Here is a 26,962-nt window from a genome sequence, read left to right as displayed (position 1 = left end):
ACATTAGTACTCCTATTTAATTCGGTATCTTACACTGAGAACAAAAATAACAGTATAAAAAGGACTGGTGAGACCAATAGCCATAATATATGTATATAGCGCATGGTGGATTACAACAAAAACTACTGAAAATAATTAGCTTTTCAAAAAGATCTTTAAAAGGATATAATTAAGGATAGGATTAAAGTATACATAAAGTAATAAAATATTATATTTTTACGATTATATAAATATATATTTTTCTTAAAAGAGTGTAGGGTTGCACCCCCCCTCCTCCACAACTTGTATCATCTTTACGCCACAGTGATTTACTATTCTCCGACATCGCTAGAACATACCTATAAACACGTGCACACGATAAGCATATATACCAAATGCACGTCACATAATATACTATGTAATAATATAATATGACGAGTGACCATATTATGTACGGCGAGAGACCGAGCACGCGGGAGCGATCAATCATTTTGCGGACCGAACAACAAATTGGCCAACATCCCGTACACATATACAAACCCCCTCGTGATCACTGCAGTGGACGTCGTTTTTATTGGCCAGTATATTAAAAATAATTAGAAGTAATTTTATATTTTCTTTGGCACCATTGTCGTAGTTTTGGCACCGGTCTGGGTTATGTGCACATTGTGTCAACCTTCACCGAGAGTGAACTTTTTTTTATTATTATTTTGTTATTTCTTCGTTTGTTTGGTTCGGTTTTTTCTTTTCTTTTTTTTTTCGTTCGGCCGTTGAGTGATTTACGAGACGTGTTTACCTCGGTTCCTTTCGCTACCCTCGCCCACCATCCCACACCCCGTGAGAAAACGAGTTAAGAAACCCGAATCAGACGTATGGGAAATATTTCGACGGAATGTGACAGGACCCGATAGTTGGATGGACAGCCATCCGTCGACGCCCGTACGAGAATATAATATATAATGATATTATAATATAATATTCGGCAGAAAGCCCGTCCTGCGCTGCCGTTGCCACTCTGTAAAATTTCTTAATTAGAATTGTTTCGTACGGTCTGCAGCGGCGGCGGGGCCAAACGGCGTCCAGTTGAATTAATTTTAATGTTATAATATAGTCTAGCCCGAGTGAACAGTCGTCGTCACGGTCGGATTGTTATTATTATTTGTTTTCTTCATATATATTTATCATATATTTTTTTTTTTTCATAATTCTACGAAAATTGAGGCCAACACAGTTCGGTTATTCAAAGCTATATATAATGATACTATACCCTGTCACTGTGTATGTTATGTAGTATGAGATTACAGCGAGGATGCTTTACGAGCATTGTCTATGGACGATGGCCTTAATCCACCATCACATTTTTAGGCTAATTTCGATATAAAAGAAAAAATAATAACGTAAAAATGACGCGTTTTGTGGTCTAACACAAAGCAGAGTAGTACGACAACTAATGAAGAATAAAATTAATGACCATCCAGTGAGCGATGAACTGAAAATTAAATATCAAATATTTTAGTGTACTTACCTATAAAATGATAGTGTTACACATAAAGAACACCGGTTATTTACCCCAAAAGCATTTTCTATAAAATAAAATTTAAAAAATGTTGATGGTCTACAGGTAATGTATTATTCAGTATTATAATATGGTGAAATATTTAAAGAATATACGTGTCCAAAGCGGAAATATTTATTTTATTTTGATTAATTTTTGTACGCCTATAATAAAAATCCATAATAAACGAACACGCGTAGAGTATACACATATAATTAAATATTGAAATCACAAAACAATTATGTTAAATCTAACGGTTATATCTCTATTGTTTTAGACGCGAGTATTAAACATATAAAATTTAAATAAATATATTATATGCGTTACGTGTAAATTATTGTTATATTATGTACCTAAAAACAAATTTGAATAATTAATTAAAATAACAATATCAAGCAATAAACGATAATGTTATGTTATTTCTTTAAACATAAAGAGTGTACTATTTTTTCGATACAGTCAACGAATTGAAGTATGAAACACTTAGGCAATCGATGTATCCACGTTTTTAATGCAAATCTGTTTAATATTTAACGTAGTATGTTCCGTTTATTGTTTAAATACAAATTATACGATTTTGTGACAAAAAATACCAAAACCCAAAATAAATGTTCATACCTAAGGCAGCGCCTAACCTAAAAAATACACCGACGACAATTCCTTCGCAAAAAACCACCGCGGGTAGGCTTCCCGTCTGCCGAACAGCGTTGTACAGGTATCTTATAACACTCGAGGGGAACGAAAACTATAGCATCTCGTCTCTCGTCGTCTTGTTACGAATTTATTCGGTCGAGCGGGAATTCGCCTAAGGCGCGGTATGCGTCGAAACGAGTAACATGATAGTCAACACCGAGTATAATATTATATATTAACGAACGAGCCGAAAGAGTAAAAACAGTACAGTACGAAATACAAAAACAAATAACAAAATAACGCGACCAAACTCGCGCGAGGCTATAATATTATGACTTTAAGCGTTTGATCACTCCGTAAAGTATTTTAAATGTCACAGAACAACAATAATCATTATTAAAGCTTACGATAAGTCTTATATTTTTTTTATCATACCTAAACTTTATTTATTCTGTTTTACGAGTATAGTTGATATAACAATGAGTTAGTAATTATTTTATTCAATTTCGTTTCCTTTTACAGTAAACGTACAATAGTAATTTCTAGAAGAATCCGATCGTTAACACCTAAAAAAAAAAACTATACCTACTGTCATAACATGCAATGACAACCGAACGACATTCTTAAGAGTTTTTTGTCTTACACATAAATAATAAAATATATCGAATGTGAAAAACTTAGTAACATCGACGAAAATTGAAAAGATATTATGCTACCACGAAAACTCATTATACATTTATGCTAACCTAGCCAACGATACATACATTAACATATAATATCATATCTAACTTCATTATCTAAAGTGTTGTAGAAAATAAAAACATGATAATTAACGAGGTCCAGTATAATATTAAATACAATTAATGTACATGCCTATAACCTTTAAGGAATTTAGTATTCTATAATTGATACGTTTACTGCGTGTTCACCTTTTATAATTAGAGCAGCATGTTTACCGCCTGTGCATGTGGTCCAGTTGACTTAGATATTTCAAAACTAGAACGCTATCTACATTAAAAATTAAAATGCAAAAATCAAACGTCACGGGTAGTCGTTGAGTATACTACACGCGTTAATTATTATTCTATATTTAAACATAATTATCAATGTCGAAAGCCCATCAATTAAGCACAGTGAATAGAAAATATCTACTCATCGTGGCGTTCGGTTTTTGTAACAATATGATTAAATTCGTAACCCAAATCACCTACCTTAATTCCTGTTTTCTATAATGCCTTTGCGTTAAAACCAAAAATATACTATAGACGCACAGTTTTAAACTTATGAGTGCAAAGCCGGGAGACTTGCTCATTCAAAAATCGTTTCATCGATGGAACACCTGTTTCATCAAGCAATCACTATAATATTATATATAAGAGCTTACATATTACCGAGTATACTATCGTCTTATATTCAAACGAAGTAGACCATTTTACGGGGACGACAAAGGACTGATACTGAACGATACAAATATGCACATAAAGGACACGTCTGGCCGGAAAACCTCGGCGATGTGTTAATGGTCTCGACCGATGAAAATATAATGGACGACGGTCACAAATGCTTTTAAAATCCCGAACATATGTTTTTGATCTACAAGCGTGACATCTACTCGTCCAAGCATCTATTTTGACGAATAATCGCGAGACGTGAGTATGGGTGGGTATACGTGTATGGCTATGGTACACGCAAGCATATAGGTATAGGTATATACCTGCAATGCTTTTAATAAAACCCATTATATTTTGTTAGTCGCTACAGGCCGTGATGGCACCAAGTCTATTTGATTTTCGACCAACTCATCTACCCAAAACGCGTTAAGATCATATTATATACGATTAACATTTAACATAGAAGAATAAATTATTGAATAGCGAGTACAATCAAAAAGTAATAATTTTTTAAATTTCATATATTTCCAACGTACACATATTATTTGCCAACAATATTCCATATTAATTGACATTATCATTCACACTGTTCCATTAAATATTTCTTAAAACAATCTATACGGTATAAGATTATAAAAAAATTAATCGATAAGACCATAATATATAACATAGATCTTACAGGAACAGTGAATAAATACAATATATCAGATAGTATACCTACCTGCAGATACATTATATTGCGGACAATCAAATGACTCGTTTGGTTACAAACGTTTCAACCGACAAATGTTAACCGAAATTTGAAATATTTAAAAAGTATAATGTATGATTATTAATATAATATTATAATTTAGAATCAATGATTATAATAATATACACGTTTCATATTACATGTTATTATATCGTAGTCGTCGTCGTCACACGAAATATACACATATTGTCGTATCGAATACCTCGATACTCATAGGTGACGACTTTTGGCTTAAGATTATAAGCCATCTCACTATACTTGTCCCTGTAAATAGCTTTTCTTCCATTATTAATTTTTTTCTAATCATAATTTATAGATAATTAAATTAAATACTGTACCATAAAAAACTTGAAAATTATAATCGATTTAGTTAATTTAATTATGTATTATCTATAAACATTAAACATAGAATAAAATATTTTATTTTCTAGACAACTTAAACTAATTTATGTAAATATATTTTAAAAGTCATATTAATATATTATTAAATCCGTTGACTATTAAAATTGTTAAGCACACATTTTAAAATTTAGTCAGTGGGCGGATACATGAGTACATTATACTATATTATATTGTTTACTAAGTATACCTAATGTAATAAAACACTTATTCATGACCTGAAATTTTAAATACGATTTTAGATTATTTAACAATAGGCTAACATTGAGTGGATACTTTTTTCATGTATTTCCGTGTCATATAATATTTTATTTGCACACATGCCTATTGTAACACTCATTTACAGATTATATGGCTTAAAAATAGATAAAATAAACAATAGGTATACCTACAACTTTATGAGCATCAAATTTATAGAGTAAAATATATGTATTATAGATATAGATATACATGTTTAATTTATTTTTTTAATTTAATTGTTTTAAACACCATGAACAACGAGAGAAACCTGTTTTCAAATAGAACACAATGCAAACTACTTAAACGATTTTCCTTATTCAAATTGAAAAAATATATGTATACATATACTTAAACCACTGCACCCCCTTCAATCATCATGCATTTTTCGTCACTCTACACGGCGGCATAGCTGGCCAACTATAACACACGGGTTTAAGCTAAACACGAGCAAAAGACGACCGTATTCTGCAACTATACTTTAAAACACGTTTTACGTATGACGGCGAGATATTTGTGGTTCGATGACACAGGTGATTTTAACCCACAGAAATTCAGCCACCAAACCTTTGGGTGCGGTCTCTGCCTGAGTGACGGCAATCTTTACGGCTCCCATCCGCAAGTATTAAATACATTATACGCATATATATAGGTACCATGGGGCCTAAGCTGAGCATACAATGTATAATATATATATATTATATAGCCTATATAGGTAAAAGCACGTATGAGTCGTATGAGTAAAGCGCCGTCAAGCACAACGGGAGTCGAAGAGTAGTTTTATTTTTTACTGCGTGTCGTAAAAAAACCCAAAACCGGTCATTGAAAATTGTAAGTTTTTCGTTTTTACCTCTCGTAAAACGAAATGACAAACGCGCAAGCGACGACTGCGGGCTATACATTATTGCCTTTACGACAGTGACGAGTTAAGACGAGAGCTCGAACGGGTAATGTTATTACATATTATAGTGTATTATGTTATTATATTATTTTTGTTATTACGGCGCGGAGACAAACAACAATAAAAAAAAACCTATTTTTGTAGAGTAGGTAAAATTTTTCGAATTGTCTATTTAAAGTAGCATTTGTACACAATGTATTCTGTACAAACTCTGATTTAAAATTTATTTTTTGACATGAATCTTCGATATAATTATATTATTTATTATATTATACATGCGCTCACGAGATGTTCGTTTGCTGCATAAAACAATTTATCGAAACTTCAGTCGTCCGCACGGTAACACGATTGCCCGCTTATCTAAACTATGGCACGAGGCCTGCTGCAGCAGTTTCAGAATATTGTTCACACACACACGCACACACACACATACAATATTTCTAACTGGGACCCACTGAATTGCCGAGATCCGGCGATCTAAATATAAATTGCCTAAAATAAACAATGGATTGTGTTTTGTTTAGTAATTTACTTGATTTAATGTATTATTGACCCCTTTCCCCATTACCCAAAAAATTAGAACTCTTGACTGGGGATCTTGCTATGGAGTAAGTGATAGGGAGGGAGATAGAGTGTAAGAGAAAGACGACAACTTATTCGCGCGTGCGTAATATTACGCAATCGCTAGTTCATAAAAAATTACATAGACGCTGTTAACCATAATTCGCTGTTCTAAGAGCGCGCTTGAGCTGTTTTTTTCGTATTTTATCATTATTATAATAAATGCAACGCGATGGCGTTTGAACGGACGTGTAAAAATAAATTTGAAACCGGTCCACGCGATTACAGCAACAATAATATAATATAATGAGTTTTGTGAAATATCTTATTGTGTATAACGTACGCCAACTTGTAAATGTAATTTGTCAGGACACATTATTATATTACAATGATTGGCGATAACGTGTATAACACATATGGGCGGAGATCCAATTAAATATTTGGAGGGGTGTTTAAGTTTAAGCAGACTTAAGAGTTTTATCATATCTGTATTTATATTGGACTTGATTTCGATAGGTTAGGTTAGGATAACAAAATATATACTATTAAAAAATAAAAACACAAATCCTTAACCTCTTAATAGGAAAGAAAATTTCACAAAAGCGATTTAGGTACTTCAACCGTGATTATTTAATTCGTAATACTTTAAATATTCTATAAAGTTGAAGAAAATACAACTTCAAAAATGTCTGTTTTCTAATAATATTTTTGTACATAACTGTATAAAATAATATAAAAATTAAAACCATTTAATTTACGATTTCCTCTTAACTCCATACCAATTGCCAGATACAACATATAACACAACTATAATAGTCAAAAATTAAGGTTATTATTTATGAGGTTTTTTTTAAGAGGATTCTTTCAACATATATTTTTAGGAATTTTAGAAAGTAGTAATCCCCAAAATCCCTACTTTCCCGAATCTAGTATTCTGGCAACTAATATAGCAACTGATTTACAGATGAATTGGTTGATTTATACAGATTGCCGTAATCAGATGAAAGACACCATCACCATCGTTCGATTAAACATCCTATATCGTAAAATAATATTCATGTATTTTACACACATATACTAACATAATAATAATAATATGCAGTATAAACTATCGTGTCATGCAGTAAAAAAAATGAGAATAGTTGGAGAGACGACGAATTGTCGATACACTTATGTATAAAAAAAAGTATGCATCTCGAAAACTTGTATTGACCGCCACACTGCAGTATGCCACACGAGTTTGTTAACACTGCTGCGCATTACTCGAGTTTAAAACTTAAGTTTTTTCCGTAACTTTTAACTTAACTAGATACAACGACTTTTTTAAGATAAACCTTATACAGTATAGTGTACAAGATGTGGTTCATTTTTTATCTTTCCAAAGTAAAAATAACATATAATATTTAACATTAAATAAGATATAAACTCTTTCAGTATTTTCATCAGGAATTTCATACATAAAATCTTCAACAAAACAATCGAAAACTTCATTCAGATCGAGAAAAATTAAACCAAATGTAAATTTTAACCATTTTTTATCCTTATATTCTGAAGTTGGCGCTAGTGCTTGAATTTACTTAATATAATAAACTTGAATCAAGTAAAAACAACAACATTTCGGATAATAGCCATATTGATTTCACAGCGTATAGTTAATTCGAAATCTACAGTAACATACTTTGGCTTAAACATAAACCCAAAACTTACTTTATATATAAATATTACTTTATTATAATTACACTAGGTAAATTTGGCGCAAATGAGCTGTCGGATAAAACATACCTTTTTTTGGTGCAAATGGGTACCCTCATGACGCCTAGCTTCATTAGACCGACCCAACCCCTTCCTTCTAACATAATTCCACTGACGAACAATAACTATATAATAAAGTTGTATATTAATCAGTTAATGTACTTTCTAAAAGTACAATATTAAAAAAAATTCTCTTTTAACTTATCGAAGTCGATTTCTTTTATAGGCCGACCCGCCGACCTGACTTGAATGTTAAATATAACACAACAACAAAAAGTGACTCGTCCAGCCACCAGCTATATACAAATTAATAATAATATGTGTGTTGCATGACCTGTAATATTATAATAATAATATATCGAAATGCATACGGGCACCAACTACGTATGAACGCGATTAACCTTTCAAACCCGAAACAATGTCGGGCCATAATAATAATAGTATACTACAATAATGTGATGTATCATTGACTAGGACACGTTAAAAATTTACCAATACCGTTATCATTGTTGTTATTGTTATCATATTGGTCGATTATCATCGCACGGGTTTTGAATTTTTTTCGTCGAAAAAACAAAATGTTATATATGTCACTAAACGGTGCGTTGGTCGCGTGAGCGAATTCCTTCATCGAAACGAAACGTAATATTATTGTAAATCGGCATTCGGTTTGAACAACGGAGACAGCGATTAAAAACATAGGTACCTACTTATGGTATAATATAATATCGATACGATATTAAATTACATTAAAACAAGTTTTGGGCGTTCAAATCGGAACGATCGAACAAATGGTTTTTTTAACGTCAATGTGCGACTAACCGTGTGCACACAACTACGCGGGTGTAGTTTTTAAATGTATATAATACATATGATATTATATCTTGTGAAGGTACGCGCAATACAAATCCACGCAAAATAAAACCGAACATCAATTCCAATTATCATTATTATTTAGTATTTAATTGAATATTGGTCAACTATGTACGCAATTTACATGCTATTTGTGTACTCATTATTTTATTGTGCTTGTTATAAAAATCTGCAATTAATCATCTAGTGTAAAGTATTGCAATTTCGCTAAAGGAGAGGGACAGTTACTACTTCAAAAAAATAACTCTTTATGATATATTTAATGCATCCAACTCATAACTCGCACATTGCGCAGATATGTGTTGAATTGAGAAATGAGAAAAGGAAATTGAACCAATTCAAATATAATTATACGATAAAAAATACCTATAGGTAGGTAATTGTATTATTCTCAAAAGAACGGAAAATAAATTATTAGTTAGATTACCATAGTGAATATCATTTATTATTTTCCTTATAGGTATTTAATAGACGTGATGCAATAGTGCATTAATGTATAATATATCTGTGAATAACCAGAATTAAAATATATTTAATAGTTACAACTAACAATGAATAGTATATTATAATACTCTTCGTGCAACCGAATGGAACCTAAAGACTGAAGTATATATTATTATTCAATATTTATTTTTATTTTTTAAATTTGTTAAACAATTGTTTTTTGGTATTAATATAATAAAATACCTATGTTATTTAAAAACAACGAGGGTAAATTTATAATTTTACATCGACATTAGTCCTACACCTAATATATCGTATTTAAATTGACAATAAATCTCGTTATTTCATGCACAAATTAACAATAAAATAACATTATTATTGTATAATATAAGAAAATCTCGTTCGCTTTTAACCGCGGCGCACCGATTCGTATATAATATACGTGGGGCGCTTCCGTTTGCATATTCGCTTAAAATTTATTGACGCCTGCCGAGTGCTGACCCGCGGATACTGTAGTGGGTGTAAATGTACAATCGAATAACTCGTGTCCTATCCGTACACACTATACATTAATGGAAGTGACTCATAATATACTTATAGTATAATTATAAATAATTTTCCGACGACGGATCATTTTAGACCTACGTTTTAATATTTTTATATATAATTATTATTGTGTTCTCCAAATATAACAACATAACTTGACGTATATCTAATATCGTACTATATATAATAATGAACATCTGAAAATCTACTTCGGTTCATTGGAGCCGTCGCAAAAAAAAAATGATTTACATAATTTATTTTAAATTATCATTCACATATTATTAATACAAGCAAACTGAGTGCACGTCTGGTCGTCGTGTCTGTATACGACAGTATAATATATTTTATAATTTAATGTGTACACAAATATACAATATATATATTGTATATATACAGCGGGTGTCGCAAGCGATTACGTTATGATATGTATACTAAATTATTATAATAGTATAACGTTATATACGTTATATTAAAGTCTGTGCGAAAGAGATCTCATCCAAAAACAATATTTCAACCTGTACTCTTCTATTTACAACCCAGGGATAATCTTTAGCTTATCGAGTCCTCCCATGAATTCTTGAATAACAATTTCACTGTTTCGTTTCGTTGAACTTTGGATGCTGTGACTTGATATCGTATAATGGTGACGTGGAAATAGTTTAATGTAATAAAAATATGGTTTTAAAAGAATACTGGTTGAGAACAGATTTATTTTATCCGATGGAAGCTGGCTGCAGACGGTTTATATTTTAATATTAGTTATATTTCAACATAGAATATATAGATATTGATATATGATCGTCAATGTCGATGTATGTAATTTTTTTTATATTAACGACAAATTATGATATTTCAAATGCATCAGTTTAATTTTTTATAGGGTTGAAAAATATAAAATATATAAATACTGAAAAATCGTATTGGAATCCTCGAAAGTAATCGGGAAAATATCAGATAATTATATTACATAATTACTAATAATGTTTGTATCGTGTGTGTATGTGTATATAGAAGTGACAAAAAATACTACCCATATAATTTAAATAAATTACTCCTATCAGACATTGTTGTCTACAAGAATGAACTTCGGTGCTGGAGGCATTGTGCAAGCCCGCTGAACACATCATCATCGTTCTCGGCATCTACGAATCTACCTCCTCCACCACCTCCACCAACAAATCCACAACCGCCTCCAAAAACCAAATCCACCACCAACTCCACCTCCATCACCACTACCTTTGACGATAAAGATTAGCATACCGACATCTAGGAGAGAGATTCAAGAGACGGTGGCTAACACGTCGTAAGGCAACAGTGAAGACTGAGAAAGGATATTTTAGAATACCGATTACTGAAGAAATACTAAAGTCAATAGTGTTAAAGCCACCCAGTCAAAAGTTTTCAACAAAGTAATTTCAAACGACGACAAAATTACGCTGTCGTCGATACTATATTGCTATATAGATACTGTATACATAAATAATACGAGTACATATATTGAATCGAAAAAAAATTCAAGAAATATAGAATTAAAATTTAAAATGCTATAGCTAAATATAGCCTATAGAACTCGTAACTTTAAAAAATGCATTAAAAATGTCAAAAAAATGCAATAAAATATGCACTTAAAATGCAAAAAATACAGTATAAAATAACGAAAATTATAATATAAAATGCACTTAAAAATGGTTTTTAATTTAATTTTTATATTTATATTGATATTATAGGATAGTATACATTAATACATTACATTTTACACGCATAAAAATGTGTTAATTTAATAAAAAAATTAAAATTTTGATTGAATTTGAATTTCACATGAAACATTTTTTTAAAGTTTTAAAAATTTTGTAAAACAAAAAAAATATTTGTAAATATGTTAATAGTTGGAATTCAATTAAAAAATACTGGAAATTAACTAAAAAAGGAAAATATGACCTAAGAATGCAAAAAACGACCTAAAAAATTGAAGACTAAAATATGCAAAATAAGTTTCATATATCAATTCGTTGTTGTATAATTCAAATTATGTACTTACAAAGCTACTTTTCAAAATTATCAAAAAAAATGCACTTTCCTACAAATTCACAACCCTAATAATCAATGGCGTATTTGAGGGGGGCAACAGGGGCATTTGCCCCCCCCCTAGACTTTTTTTACGCAAAATACGTTAGCACTGAGCTATTATTAAAAGTCAAATTTCATTATTATGCGTATTGCGTATTATTATATTATTTTTTAGGATTATATCTGTATACAAGTTAAAACCGTGTCTAACAACGAATAAATTACCTATTGCATTCAAATTTCCTGATATTGTAACAGTCAGAGATTTTTGCATTTTGCCCCCCCCCCCTGAAAAATTATCCCAAATACGCCACTGCTAATAATCATATATAATAAATGATAAACCATAATATAACGATATTATTCGAGTAGCTTTTCGACGTGAATCAATTTCGTTATTTATCGTAGCTATTATAATAGGTACCTATTATACATAATATTATTATAGGTAACCAATAATTTAAGAGTAAATTTAAGTATTTAAGAGCCTAATACATATCGTATACGTTGGCCCTATAACCATCCGTTTATTCAGCACGTCCCTGATGTTTAAAGTCGATATTATTTTTAGACATAACCGGCACGTAAATCGCATTGTCCAAAAAAAAAAATAATAATAAAAAAAAAAATTTTAAAACAAAAACTAAAAAAAAAGGAATGTTACGCACGCGCGTGTAAAAAAGGGAGGTGGATAGATGATGGGTTTTAAACAGCTGTTCCGGTGGCCGACAGCCAAACGCGGACCGTGGTGTAGGTATATATGGTATAGTTTTTCAACCGCACGTGCGATGATCTTTACCAGGTGGCACATTCCTCCCTTCCCGCGGACACTCCGTTTATGTTTTTTTACCATTTATATCTAAAAAATGCGTTTGATGCAGCACGCGAATTTAAATCGTTTCGATACGTCAGTATTGTTTTTTTTTATTATTATCGTTACGATCATTATTTAATACAATATGCTACGGTAATAATGGAACACCGTGAGGCAGAACAGTATAGATATTGGATAGTTAGTGTCATCTATGGGGGTGAATATGTGGGCAAGAAAGGATGACTAGAGGTGCTGGAGTTAAAATTGAACATTACTTTCAAGTGAACGGGATTTACTCCGAGAGTTATAAACATACATCAGTGAACAATGTGAGCAAAAAAAATAATAACGTGTAATGAATATTACATCTACATAATAAAATAAATCAATATTAAAATTTAGGAAATTATCACATATGGTAGTGAGGTACATCATCGGGTGAGATATTGGTCAAATGGCAATAGCTATCAAATTTTGAACGATAAAATTCCCACTGTCTTATTGTGGATAACTTTTGCTCTACACTTTACACGTATCCATATGATTGATAATTATATATATATTAGTGTAATAAAACTAATAATAAAAAACAAATGCTTTAATTAGTTACTGGCGTATCTATAAATACGATTCTCGAGACTGATCCTACTATAATGTAATCTTCTCTTTAATTGTCCTTGTTAATATCGTGGGAATTTATATGCGCACAAATTGATCGAATAAATCGTTAATCCAATAATCCGTGATAATAAAAGACAATAGGTAGGTAGTGTAGTATTATATTAGTATATAAAACTATATACTCATACATTAGAGGAACGCATGACGTGTTCGTTGTTTTATTCTTATATGAGATTCTGTTAAGTACACTATTCATGTTAGGGTGAAATAAATACAATTTTACATGGTCATTTGCAACCGCAACTATATAATGATATTATGTAGATACTATTTAAACGACTAATCTACGTTAGAACACCAATTATCTCAATCATTTGCAGAAATATAATAATAATAAATTATCTAGTATCGGAAATCGGTTATGAGTAATAACTCATTATGGTCTTAAAATGTTTAACGTGTTGTCGTTGTGTACTAATTTCGTCTATAATGAATTACAACATATTAACACTATAATATATTATAATGAACAATTGCTTTTTTTGACAAACCGAGGTCGAAGGTTTGGCGCGTTCATTTGGTTTATGATTAAGCTTAATAATAATTTTGTACCACTAACCGTATCTTCGCGACACATGTAAATAATAATAATTATGACGATTATGATGACGATGACGATACAAACATTGTAACAAAATTATTTAATTTCACGGTACGACTTTCCGTGATTTAAAATAATAAACTTCGTCCGAGAGATATACACATTAGAACACACGTGTTTGATGTGTATATAATATGTATTATATAATAGTTGTTAGTTATATACAATAACATAATATTATCAATGATACTCGTTTCCTTCCCAATCATGGTTTAAGACTATTATTATTGTTATATTTTGTTTAATAAACATCGGCAAAAAATTACTTGCGGAATTTATTTTTCTGTAGATTGAACACGTCATCTTTGGGCACGTGCAAATTATATTATGCAGTAAAAATAAACTCAATTTAATTTTAACATATAAAAATTATATTTACCGATGCTAAGTTGCTTTTACATGTCACAAAAGAGCGTAAAGAAAATATAAAAGCTTTTGTTTCATCATCACTGATGCTGCAGTCATATAATGTATTTTTTTAGAGTATTGTATAATACCCACAATGGCAGAATTCCAATCAAAATCTAATTTATTCGTTATCGAACATATTTTATCTGAACACAAAATTGTAAACATCGTTAGAAAAAAATCCCTAACAGCGAATTCGCGTGAAGTTAATTGAATTATCATGAATGTTAACTTAGTTTTTCTCGAATTATCTAAACTCCTTCTCTGAACATATTCAAAATTGTTATTTTAAGCCGATCACTACTTACAAATTATTATCCATGCATGTACAAATACATACATACAAGTATGTACCTTTGCAGGCGCCTATAATATACCCTATATCGATCATACCTTATAAATTCCTTAAGTTAAGTATTTTTGATAATTATAAAAAAAATTTCTTAAACGGCCATATTTTTTAGTCTCATAACTCATAAGTTAGGTGCTATGGGAAAAATTTATTAATACCCTTGAAGCACCGAATAGCGAATATTCTAAAGAATATTAATTATATTAATATATACATTATATATGTATATTGTACGTACCATAAATACATTTTTTTAGTATGTACAATGTACATATTACGTATTTGATATCTTTTTTTATAATTTGTATAGAATGGTCACTTCTAAAATAGTGGTCAATATTTCCGTTCTCTTCAATGGCTTCAATAAGTCATAGTAAAATTTTACCGTAATGTCATTCGGTTAAATAATATTAATAATAATAAACATATTATAAAATATATACGTCAAAACATCAATCGAACACGTGTTTAGGAAACCTAAGAATGTAAGAAAGTAATCTATGTCCAAATAATATAAAAGCGTAACATTAGCGGCAATAAACATTAGACATATTATACACATTATTATGGCAATAAACATTTTTATATGGTTCAATTAAAAAGCATATTTTAACGTTTTATTGTAATGGAAAAAAATAAGTTGATATAAATGTACACAATATTTTATGTTATTAATCTAATTGTATTACTAACCACATTAGCAAATCGTAAAGTATCATACCAAGTCGTTATTGATAAGGCTATACCAGCGCTAAATAAATAAATATATAAATGTATATATATATATATTCATCGTAATAATAATAATATATACAGACAAAACGAATTCGATTTGTCACGCATGATTAAAAATTATAATATCATAATTCATAATAATATTATATTTTGTCTTAAAAAACGTCAACGAAACGCCCGTTTTTTATACTTATAGGCCACACATTATATTGTTGTGTATTTGTGTAATGACGGTTGTCCCGAGTTCTGATGAGGAGCGTAAAGCCGTGTCAAGCAAAACAACGTTTAGTATACTTATTAATATTATTGTTTGTAGCCCGCGATGAGATTATTTGTTTGGAATTCACACGATTTACGACCGATTACGACGGTTGGGCGGGTCGAAGTTTTATGAGTTTACTTATGTGTGGTCGAGAGTTTTCTTAGGCTTTTTTTCCGCTATTTACTTATTTATTTATTTATTATTTTAATTTTTTTTCCCCTTTTTTTTTATTGAGTTTCTAACTACCGAAATTTACTATATTTAAACGTTACGACTGTTACGCGATGTATACGAAACGCGAGTTTCGCCGCTACACAGACATAAAATAGTAAATACTGAACGAAAAAACAGAACGTCACGCGTGCATAATATATTGGACATTAATAGTCAGACGTACACATAATATCGTCGGTTTATTTTTCTTCCGATTTACAGGTAAATAACGTCTCTGCGGTGACAGTGCGGTATGACAAATCGCGTGTCATAGTACCAGTACCTAATTAGAAACGGACAGAAAGAAACTACTATTCTCTCCAAACGTTGTCATCGATCAACGATTACTATATAGTAGGTATATAATATGATATTAGAGTTCCAGAGCGGAAATAATTTTCTCACTCATATCGGTAGTGTGCTACTGCAAAAACTTTCTGACGTGTTGTCTGAGGCGCCCTTCCGGCAGAAAACAAATAAACTAATAAGACGAAATTACGGAGGGGCGATGGTAATAGGGGAAAGAAAGACGCCATCGAAATTACCTTTATCAATACTAGCCCGAACGTATAGATAATATATGTTTTGTACGACGACTTCCGATATGAACTTTTTTTTGGCAAAGTGGCAATCGGAGACCATTTGGACGATCAAATCCCCCCCTCCTCACGACATTTTTATGTGTATATAAAACGTATAAACAACAATACTATCCATCAAATTTGGCGCTTATGGAATACAATATGAATAGATCTTACCTTATTGATTGGATAAAGTAAATTATTTTTTGAAAACGAATAAATTTCACCATTGCACGACGAGACGGATCGACTTAGGAACGGTTTTACTATACAAAATGAGAGAATGAGCTCGCGAGGCAGTTATTCGTTTCCGCCATGAACGGTATTGAAAACATATTAATAACGTCATAACATGTGATCATTATATTAATATTATGTGCTGATGAGCAAGAAGTGCCAACTTAAACATACAACCGAAATATTTAAAACAAATTAATGTGTCGACGGCGCGCGGCGCAGTGATGTCCACTAACCTGGAAAAAAAGGCAGAAGCACACCCACTGGTAGTAGCCGTACGTCTTGCGGTCGTCCACCTTGCCGCGGGTGTTGTCCACACCCGGGTACGGGACGCTGACGCCCACCTTCTTCTTGAACGCCTCTTTGATGGTGTACGTCGAGTGTATCCAACAGTACGTATTGAGCACGTCTTCGGGTATGTCCTTGGTGTGCACGCAGTCGATCGGGTTGCCGACGTACTGCCTGGTGGTGACGATCAGGCTGAACGCGGACAACAGCATCACGGTCAGGCTGTAGTGGAGCCGGAACACGGGCGAGTCGATGTGCACGTGGCTGATTTTCACCAGGCTCTTCAGGCCCCGGAACACGTCAAGCATGGCGTACCGGGCCGGCGGGACACCCCATCCGTAAGCACCGCCGCATTCCCGCAACGGTCGCAGTCGTCCAGGCTGTCAGCTGTCGCTGTCGGCGCCGTTCACGTCGACGACGACCATCAGACGGCCGCCGCCGACCGCACTCGCGGCCGACATCATGGTTGTCACCGCTGTGCTGCTGCTGTTGCTGTCGTCGTCGTTATTGTCGTTCTTGATGACGACGGTGCTGGAAGTGCAGGTCACGGCACCAGCGATACTGTTGGCGCTGCCCCAATGGTCGTCGTCGTCGTCGTCGTCTTCCTCCTCCGGCCGGCGGCACAGTGCCGCTTCTTCTTGTCCTTCCTCCGCCAGATACCTGCAAACGAAATGCCATCGCGTCATTAACATAACATATACTGCAACCACAATTTTCCACAAAGTCTCTTTATTATCGATCAAAAAGGATATCGTGAACACAAAGCATAAAGCACAAAGTCAAAAACCATAAGCAACCTACTCGAAATACTATTCAAACCGTCTTAAAAATGAAAACCGATCGAGTACATTTCGATTTAATAAATTTCGAAAAAATTGTTTGCGAACCTTTCCGATCCTGTCCCGTCTGCGCCAAGACCGTAAAAGTGCGAAAAGTAACTCTCTGAATATCGTGTGTTCGACAGTATAATATTTAAGTATCGTTTACACGATATACGACAACGGGGTTTGACGCCTATTTGCATATCCCCAAGAAAACGTCTCGCGATCGATCTTCGTGCGATACGATATACGTATACGCGGCGACGGATATTATGTTTCCGATCCATGCCCAAATACTCACTCATATTTGCCTAACACGCGGCGAATGTCGTTATAATATATTATAATATTTAATGTGGGCATTTGGTGTAGAGAACGTGGGTGGTGCCGAGTTGAAGACGTACATTTCAAAGAAAACGATCTATTTGCAAGAGACCGACGTGCCACATAACAATAATAATAATAATATAATATTATACACACGTATCGCTGCAGCTTACATTTAAATCCAAGAATTTCTATAAAGACTCGCGAATTTCTTCACAGCGCGCCACCACGATCGGTTCTAAACCTGCAGCCGACGACTATATCGCGCGTGACCAATTTAAATTTGCGCGCACCAGTTCGTAATCCGCTCACAGGGCGTTTTGAATGCGAATCCTATATTGTGCTTACGCTTGCGTGCATTTCCGATTATTAATCGAATACCTATCTATATAAATCGGCCCCATTATAACGGACGAAGAAGACTTTGAAAATAACAAAAAAAAAACCATCTTACGTTAATTATTATGATAATCGGTCCCGTACATTATATGTATAATATAAGCTCTTGTATAGTGAAGACGTACCCGGTCTGTATATAGAGACGTGTATACACCTATAGGCCATAAGTACACGTGACTCACGCGACACGATTATCACCGCGGTGTATATACCTATAAAAGTGGATAACGACAACGATGACGGATAAGACGACAATAATATAATAATATAATACTACGACAACGTCTTGTGAATGTTTATATATATTATTATTATGTATATAAAAGTATAAAACCGCTAACAGGATTAAAATATATATTTATATTAATATGATTATTATTATTATCGCACACGCATATGCGGTCGTGGAAAAGACGCTATAATATTATATATGTATAATGACGACTGTCTGCTCGCCGCCAAACGGTCGAGACCCTAAGAATATAATATTCCTCGTCCCCTAGGTCGTAAAAAAATAAAGAAAAACTCAAAGACGAAGCCATTTTTATCGTCACCGGACGGACGCGTTTAAACCGGCGAGGGGTGACCGACTCGGATCTGGTTTCGGATTATGCGGCACAGAGACGAGACACTGAATATTATAAATCAACCTCTTTAATATACGCACGTGATAATATATACCTAATAATATACAACGCGTGTCGTTTGCAGATTCTATATACGGTTTATGTATTTATATATTTATTTATTATTATTTCTGAACATCTCTAAGCGACGGTAATTATTTCGTTATTATTATTGTCGCCGTGAAATAATTTTAACAAGCCGATTCGACGCCGAGAACCAACACACAAGCGGCAAGTATAGAGTTTGATCAAAATCGCTGCAGCTGCTGTTGGCAACCGTCTCTCGAGTCTTGGACGGGCCCCGCTTAAAACCTTGTTTTTCAGAACATAATAATAATATATTAAAGTTCGATAAACAGTTCTAGATTTTCAAATTTTCCTATCGCCTAAAACTTAGACCCGATATGACCCATATCGTCATTTTTGGGGTGGCTACTATAGTACTATGGAACTCTTGAAAAATTTATTTTTTGAAATTTTTATTATAAATTCAAACATGCATTGATCTGATTTCCATCTAATTGTGCCATAATAAGCACATATATATATTTAATGATAATTACTTAATACTTTGTATACTAATTATTAATGTTTTACGATTATTTAAGTGAGTGCTTCTTAATTTTGTACAGGAATTTCACTATATATTTTTCAAAACATCGATTAATCTCGTACATAAATACTTGGATGTGCACTGTAGAACATGGCGTTGAACTTTGAATGAAAATCATGATAGACATTAGTATTTCGCACAGAAGTCGTTGTAATTAAACGGTCAGCGATAATAACGTTATAGGTGTAAACGTATAATTCAATTGATCAATTTAATAAATATTGATAGAGCTGTAACATAACGCAAAAAGCAGGACCACAACTCGGATACAACGTACGAAAACTCGGGAAGCAATTCGAATTAGACCTTTTTTCATATAGCTATCTTTGAGACGCAACTAGTATGCGGCCCCTTTTTTCGGTCATTATTATAATATGCATTATGGCGGTGTTTATCGTAAACCTTTTAACACGTGCACCGGTACACCGTCGACGCCAACGCCATCGAGTAAATAAAAATTGGTGAACGCCACCGCCGACAGACTTTATATTATAATGTAGTCTATATAGACACAGCTATATTATTATATATCGGGACGAAAGCGTTTATTTCTGTTTTCCCGCACTGCGCGTATTAAAACGGAAACGTAAATTAATCGACTAAGGTCCTTGGTCGAGACATTATCGTACATAATGTATACGTAATATATTATATATTCAATAATAACATATTATTTTAGCGCGCGTGTTATAATATAGTGTTATACCATTTACTATGACCAATTCGGTTTAAAATTACTCAACACCGCTTTCCGGGGTATACGGTACACGCCGTTGCAGTTATTTTACTCCTCTAACGGTCTACATTTTAACGCGTATGAAAAAATAACTTAACATATAAGCATTTACGCACCCATAACGCTTACAGTATGTGTTTTATTTTGGTGCTCTATCCGATTTGTAAGAAAAAACACTTTGATTATTGAACGTGGTCGATAAATTTAGTTATTGACACTCAAGTTTTCAGTAAAATAATTAAACGTTTTGCCATGAGTGTTGTTCGAAAACTCTAAAACTTAAAAGATTTCAGTAATTTATACAAGAAACTAAAAATAATTTCTTTTATTATTCATTTCAATATTCCATAGAAAAACCAACTTAACAACAAATACAGATAAACATATTTTCTGCTCTATATGTTTATAAAATACATTATTATACTGATATTCCACAGAGAAAACTTTCAGTATCATATTAAATAGATCATAGGGCAACATTACTCAACCTGAGGTGCACGTACGATCTAGTATAAGCAATCCTATAAAAAAATTTGGAATTATTATTAATATTAAATATCGAAGTTGTCTTACATTTTATAATCCCTTTTGTGTCGACAAATCTACACAAAAAATACATTTTCCCACTTATTTTATACAAAAAATAAATGGAACGTAGAAAATGATTTACACACTCATTTTTTATTATAAATTTTCAAAACGTATAAGTGAAATTAGAATAAAAAAAATAAATATATTGTAAACACTTATTTATAGGACAAAAGCGTAGGTCCACTAATCAGTATTCACTTTTTGGCATAATATTATTAATTAATAAAACCAAAACGATGTATTATATTATTATTTATTTATATTGCGTGTATTATAATAGTAATAAATTACACAAAATACTAGAATAAACAGAACGAAGATGACGAGTTCACTTCCTTAGACTGTAAAATAAAACAATTTAAGAGTTGACCCATACAGTAGAAATTATTATTATATTTTGTTAATTGTTTCGAACGCTGACCAACGATTTATCTGTGACAATTTTCTGACCTGCAGTATTATCGTTAAATATAATTGCATTAAATTATTATTTTTGGCATAGTCCGAGATTAATGATATACAATACACTTTTATACAACTATCACTGACCAAATTAAAGGAATTCTTTGGATTTCTGTTGTAAAAACAACATATTATAACCCATTATAATAAAAACTGATGTGACACGCACTAATATTTCGTAAAAAATTTTCGTAACGGACTATAATTAGTGAAGATACAAAACTAATCTCCACGATTGTCGGCCTCGGTATAATATTATCGAATAATTTATTATCGTTGATGTCGAAACACGGTAGTAAGAAACCTACATATAAAAACTCCAGTAAATATAATCCTATAGTGCATATAATATTTATTTTTATCAGATTTAAAATAAACATAAACTCGTACAAATAACTACTGTGTGTATTCTGTCACAAGTAGGTGGTATAATTGGTAATATTTATTATTTGGTATGCTTTGAAATAACGACTTCTTTAACGTGTGCACTTTTACTAAACGAAAACTAATTTTTTTTTTTAAGCGTTTACATACGGGACTGGGATTATTTTTAGTGATGCCTAAGTACGATAACCAATTTAATTTTTCGAATTAATTTTTTGTTATTTTAAACGGTAAACCTTTAGCAAACGCTGCGATTCCAGAGTTGTATGATGAAACAATAAATATAAATAGTTTGAGTTTTTTTTTTATACATAAGAATTGTACCAGTTTTTTTTATTTATAATAATGAGTATAATGAGTGGTAAATTTCACAGAAAAAATTATTTATTACACATTCCTGGATTTAAAATCTTTTCGGATGATTATATAAATTATTTAACTTAACAATGTTAAGTATACCACTAGTAACTAAACCACTTTAAATTAAAATATGGCAGCCATATATTTTTTTTTGCATCTATGGACAGAGGTAAGTCGTTATGGCATCTGTAAATTATGATTTCACCTCGTATTTTAAATTTTGAACGTTTTAAGTACCAGTACAACTTCAAATGCGATGCCCAGACTTAAGAATTTGATTTAACGTCAAAGTGAAATGGTATAATTTTTTTTTAATATAGGTATGTATAAATAGATACAAATCGGATATAAAAAAATGAATTTGGTTAGAAGTGGAAATTATGACTTACGGGTGAAAAACCGACTCTCCTACAAATCAGTGTGTTAGAACAAATATATATTATTGTAAGCTCCTTTTCACTAGAATTAAAATATATTTGGTTGATTATCGTGTTAAGTAAAATAATAAATCGAAAAATTAATTAAAAATCAGAAACGTTTTAGATTTTAAAATATTGTGTATTAACGGTATCAATTAAATTCACGAAGTAAGACTTATGTAGAAATTGTTATTTTAATTTTATACCTAAGTTGCGATAATTTAAAATTCAATTTGTCGATACTCGAATTCAAAAATCTCTCGTCCCATCGAACACAACGAATCAGTGATGGTACGTAATAACTAATAATGTATTATTATTACTATATGAATATGTAATACGTTTTATTTATTATGTATATTAGATATGTAACTATATCATTTCATATTAAGCCACGGTGGGGTACTATAATCTTCAAAAATTGTGTAAGACGTGTCGGAACGCGAGTCGCTTTTTGAAAACGGTCGATGATAGCGGCGAGACGACGAATGACGAAAAAACCGTTACCCACGTTAGACGCCGGTATAGGCAAGATTTTTATTAGACAAGGTAAGACTATAATTGTATTATATTGGTGGTACTCACTTTTTTTCCGGTCGGGCGGTAATGCGGCGGGGAGAAATCCGCGTTTCGAGGGTTGTGCTTTTTTTTTGTTTTACTCGGAAACCGGTTCTGGTGCGCGAAACACCAAATAATGAGCACTTACGCCCCGAATGAGAAATACAACAATTATTCTGGTACCTATAATATTATAAATTATAATGATGTATAGACGACTCGTCGCCGGGTTAACGGCGGCGATGAAAAGACGAATGGATACCGACCGCGCGCGTTAAACCGAACCGAAGCGAATCCGCCAGCGTCAATTCGTATGATAATATATAGAATAAAAATAATAGGTACCTATATATTATATTATACACTTCATCATTATTGTGTCGCGTGGTTGTTACTATATTATACTAATGATATTGTGCGTCGTCGTCGGCTACACACGGCGGCGGCACTCGCACGACTTGTAGACGTACGCACAGACGCCTAAGTACGAAGACGGAATCCCCTGAGCGCGACCATACGTCTCCGCCCGCCGTTCGGCACACACGCACGCGATATTCGCTCCACACACGCGTTCTATATTTAAATCGCCGGCCGTATTCTCTCCGCCCTCCGTTCGCCAGCGCGACCGCATGTGTCCGTGTTGGTCTGTAATCGTGTTTAAGTTCGAGTGTGTGTGTGTTGGTCTGTGTAATCGTGTGCGAGTTCGAGCGTATGCGTTTGATAGAGAGTAGTTTGTAAGTTTGTGTGTGTGTTGCGGTCTCACCGATTCGATTTACTCTCCCTCCGGAGCCCCTATATAGGTTCGTTATGTATGAAATGTGTGTGATGTGTGCCTATATATATATATATATTAAAAAAAGCACGGCTATAATATTATTATTAAATGTCTATACCCTATCGTCATTCGTCTCGCTATCGCCTCTCTGCGTATATACTGCAGCACTAACGTGAAGGCTGAAAGGGACTAGAAACATTTTTTTCAAACCGTCGTGTTTTTGATATGAATTTGAGAAACGTGTATGCATTAGTTTTGGATTTCTAGTAATTAACCACTAGCGTGTACGTGTGACCTTATCACTTATCGACTTCACACGAGTGCGAGTGAATTAAATTTAGCTAAAGCACACCTTAGTGCGGAGATTTGTGTTTCAGCTGAGAACTGTGAACTAAGAAAAAGTCAAAAGGCGATTTGACGCGATTTGTTCGGGATTCACGCGTATTTTGTTCGACTTTAGCGTTTTTTTACTGTGCTTCCGTTATCTGCGCTAAACCAAATCTGTCGATATGATATTTTCGAAAAATATATCCTGACCATAACACTAAGGAAAACGATAAACACGACTCTTAATTTAATTTATGTTTCTTGTGTTCACTATAACCATTCCACGCCACATTATACTTTTCGCATTACTCAAAAGCTCGAATACATTTTATTGTACCATTTTCACAGTTAAACCTGTAAGACTTCCTTCGCTGATTATTTTATTTCAAGAAAAATTAAATGACATGCCGTTTGATTTGTATTTAATTTGGCACGGAAAACGCTGAAACGTCCTATTGCCTATTGAAGTAATGTGCAAATTTAAGCTAGTAAATGTACTAAAATATATAACCAAAATATATCCTTTAATGTTTAATTTTTTATAAACATTCCGAAATTGTTCTCCATCCCACATTCCCACCTATAAAATATCAACAATACATCTCATAGTACACATACCAACCATACTGCTCTGGACAGTATATTATTATTCATTCTCGTTTCAAACAACCACATCGTTTATATTATAATTTATAATATTCAATGTTTAACTTACGTGGTATTTATTTAAAATGTATTCAAAAATCTGATTTCTGACTCGACGCCAATGCAGGTACTAGGTGAACTTTGTCCAAAATCACGAAACACGAGGTTGATATGAATTAGTATCCAAATCCAGTATAGGTATATTATATTTGCAGCTTGAATGTGACAAATAGTAATACTTTTAAATAATTTATCTTTCTAGGATCATAATACAAATAACCACTGAATGTTCAAATCCAGCAATAAGTTTCATATTTATACATTTAAACACATGTATATCACATAATAAAATTAAAGTTTTTGTATTACATAATTTTGTCAAAAAATTATTATCAAAGTTTTTTATAACATAATATAATGGTATCATAAAATCAATATTTTTTTATTTTTATCAATCGCATTCAATAAGTCATATCATGAATATCCAGTGAAATTTATAGGTCATTTTATATCATACGTAATACCAATTACAGACGTATAATTTATTGAAAAACTTGAATAGGTATTTATTTTTTTTTTAATTATTTATCGATTAACAAAACATTATACAACTTTTTTAAATCAAATTTTAAATAGGATTCTTTAAAAAAAAAGACTAGCCTATAATATTCTTATCGAATGAAATGATTCAACATTACACAATATTTTCAATTCCGTTATGGCATGTCAATTAAAATGTTTTTAAACCTATAATAATTATGTAAAACTAATTTTTTCTTCGTTTGACTGCACTATATAAGATGAAAATATATGTGAATACACGATATTTACTAAATGTATGTATAATATTACAAATTATTTCAATTATATTGTTCACCTACTATTATATTATTCAGCATCCCTATATAGGTATATGAATAAGTAGAATTTTTTTAGAATGATAGCCTTTGTTAAAGATCAATGCAATTTATAGTGTTAATGTTTACAGTTCCCCGCTGAGATTCTATATTGAAACTTGTTCGTTTATGATAGAGAAGGTAGATGAATTATATCAAATTGTGTTCGTTTTACTTTTGCAATAAGGTTATTTCTATCATATTTTCAATATAAAATTCGACTGGGAAGTAAGGTCACGAAATCAATACTGAATAGGTAATCCAATAGGTATACTTTTTTTAGTATTAAAAATTGAATTTAGTTTGTACTTAAGAAAATTCAAAATAATAAATTCTTAGTACCTATTAATTATTATTAAAATGTTTATAAAAAAAAAACAGTATTTAACAAATTTTTGTTTTTATAATTCAAAAATAAATAACCATAGATAGGTACTTAAAATGTTCACCAAATGTTTTTATTATTATTTCTATTTATAATGAAATTGTCTAAATATTTTAACTTTTTCTGATCTATTTTTACACACTTCCAATTTTCAATTTTTTTTAGTTATTTCTATAAATGCCCATACAAAAATTATTTGTTTGGTAAGTTGAAATTCCACATAAATTATTCTTATAACTATATAAAAATATGAATCATTTTTTTTTTATATGCATATGATTATAATAATTAATAGGTACTAATAGGTAATTAATAAATGCGATGATTTGGAAAAAATTAAATCAACTTCCCGTAGTCAAATAGTAAATTATTTTATA

The 26,962-nt window shown here is 32.0% G+C and overlaps 1 protein-coding gene across 5 annotated transcripts in view; it reads right to left on the bottom strand.

The window, feature by feature from the left end:
* The window catches only part of LOC114131218 (innexin shaking-B), a 43,275-nt gene extending 17,682 nt beyond the window's left edge, over nt 1-25,593 (bottom strand). The window contains exons 1-3 of one of the 5 annotated variants that reach the window (XM_050200607.1): nt 23,824-24,066; nt 23,585-23,740; nt 17,210-17,921 (exon numbers count right to left, since the gene is read on the bottom strand). In XM_050200607.1, coding sequence (XP_050056564.1) covers nt 17,210-17,569 — 360 coding nt within the window. In that variant the 5' untranslated portion in view covers nt 17,570-17,921; nt 23,585-23,740; nt 23,824-24,066. Of the gene's footprint in view, nt 1-17,209; nt 17,922-18,565; nt 18,727-23,584; nt 24,067-25,374 lie in introns of those variants that run through there. The other 4 variants (XM_050200608.1, XM_050200606.1, XM_050200609.1 and 1 more) reach the window with 4 other exon arrangements.
* Between the last annotated feature and the right edge of the window lie 1,369 nt (nt 25,594-26,962).

This window comes from Aphis gossypii, chromosome 2 (assembly GCF_020184175.1).
Source record: "Aphis gossypii isolate Hap1 chromosome 2, ASM2018417v2, whole genome shotgun sequence".
Classification (NCBI taxonomy): domain Eukaryota; kingdom Metazoa; phylum Arthropoda; class Insecta; order Hemiptera; family Aphididae; genus Aphis; species Aphis gossypii.
Note: the sequence above shows the minus strand (reverse complement) of the source record. Positions and strands in the feature narration are given on the sequence as shown.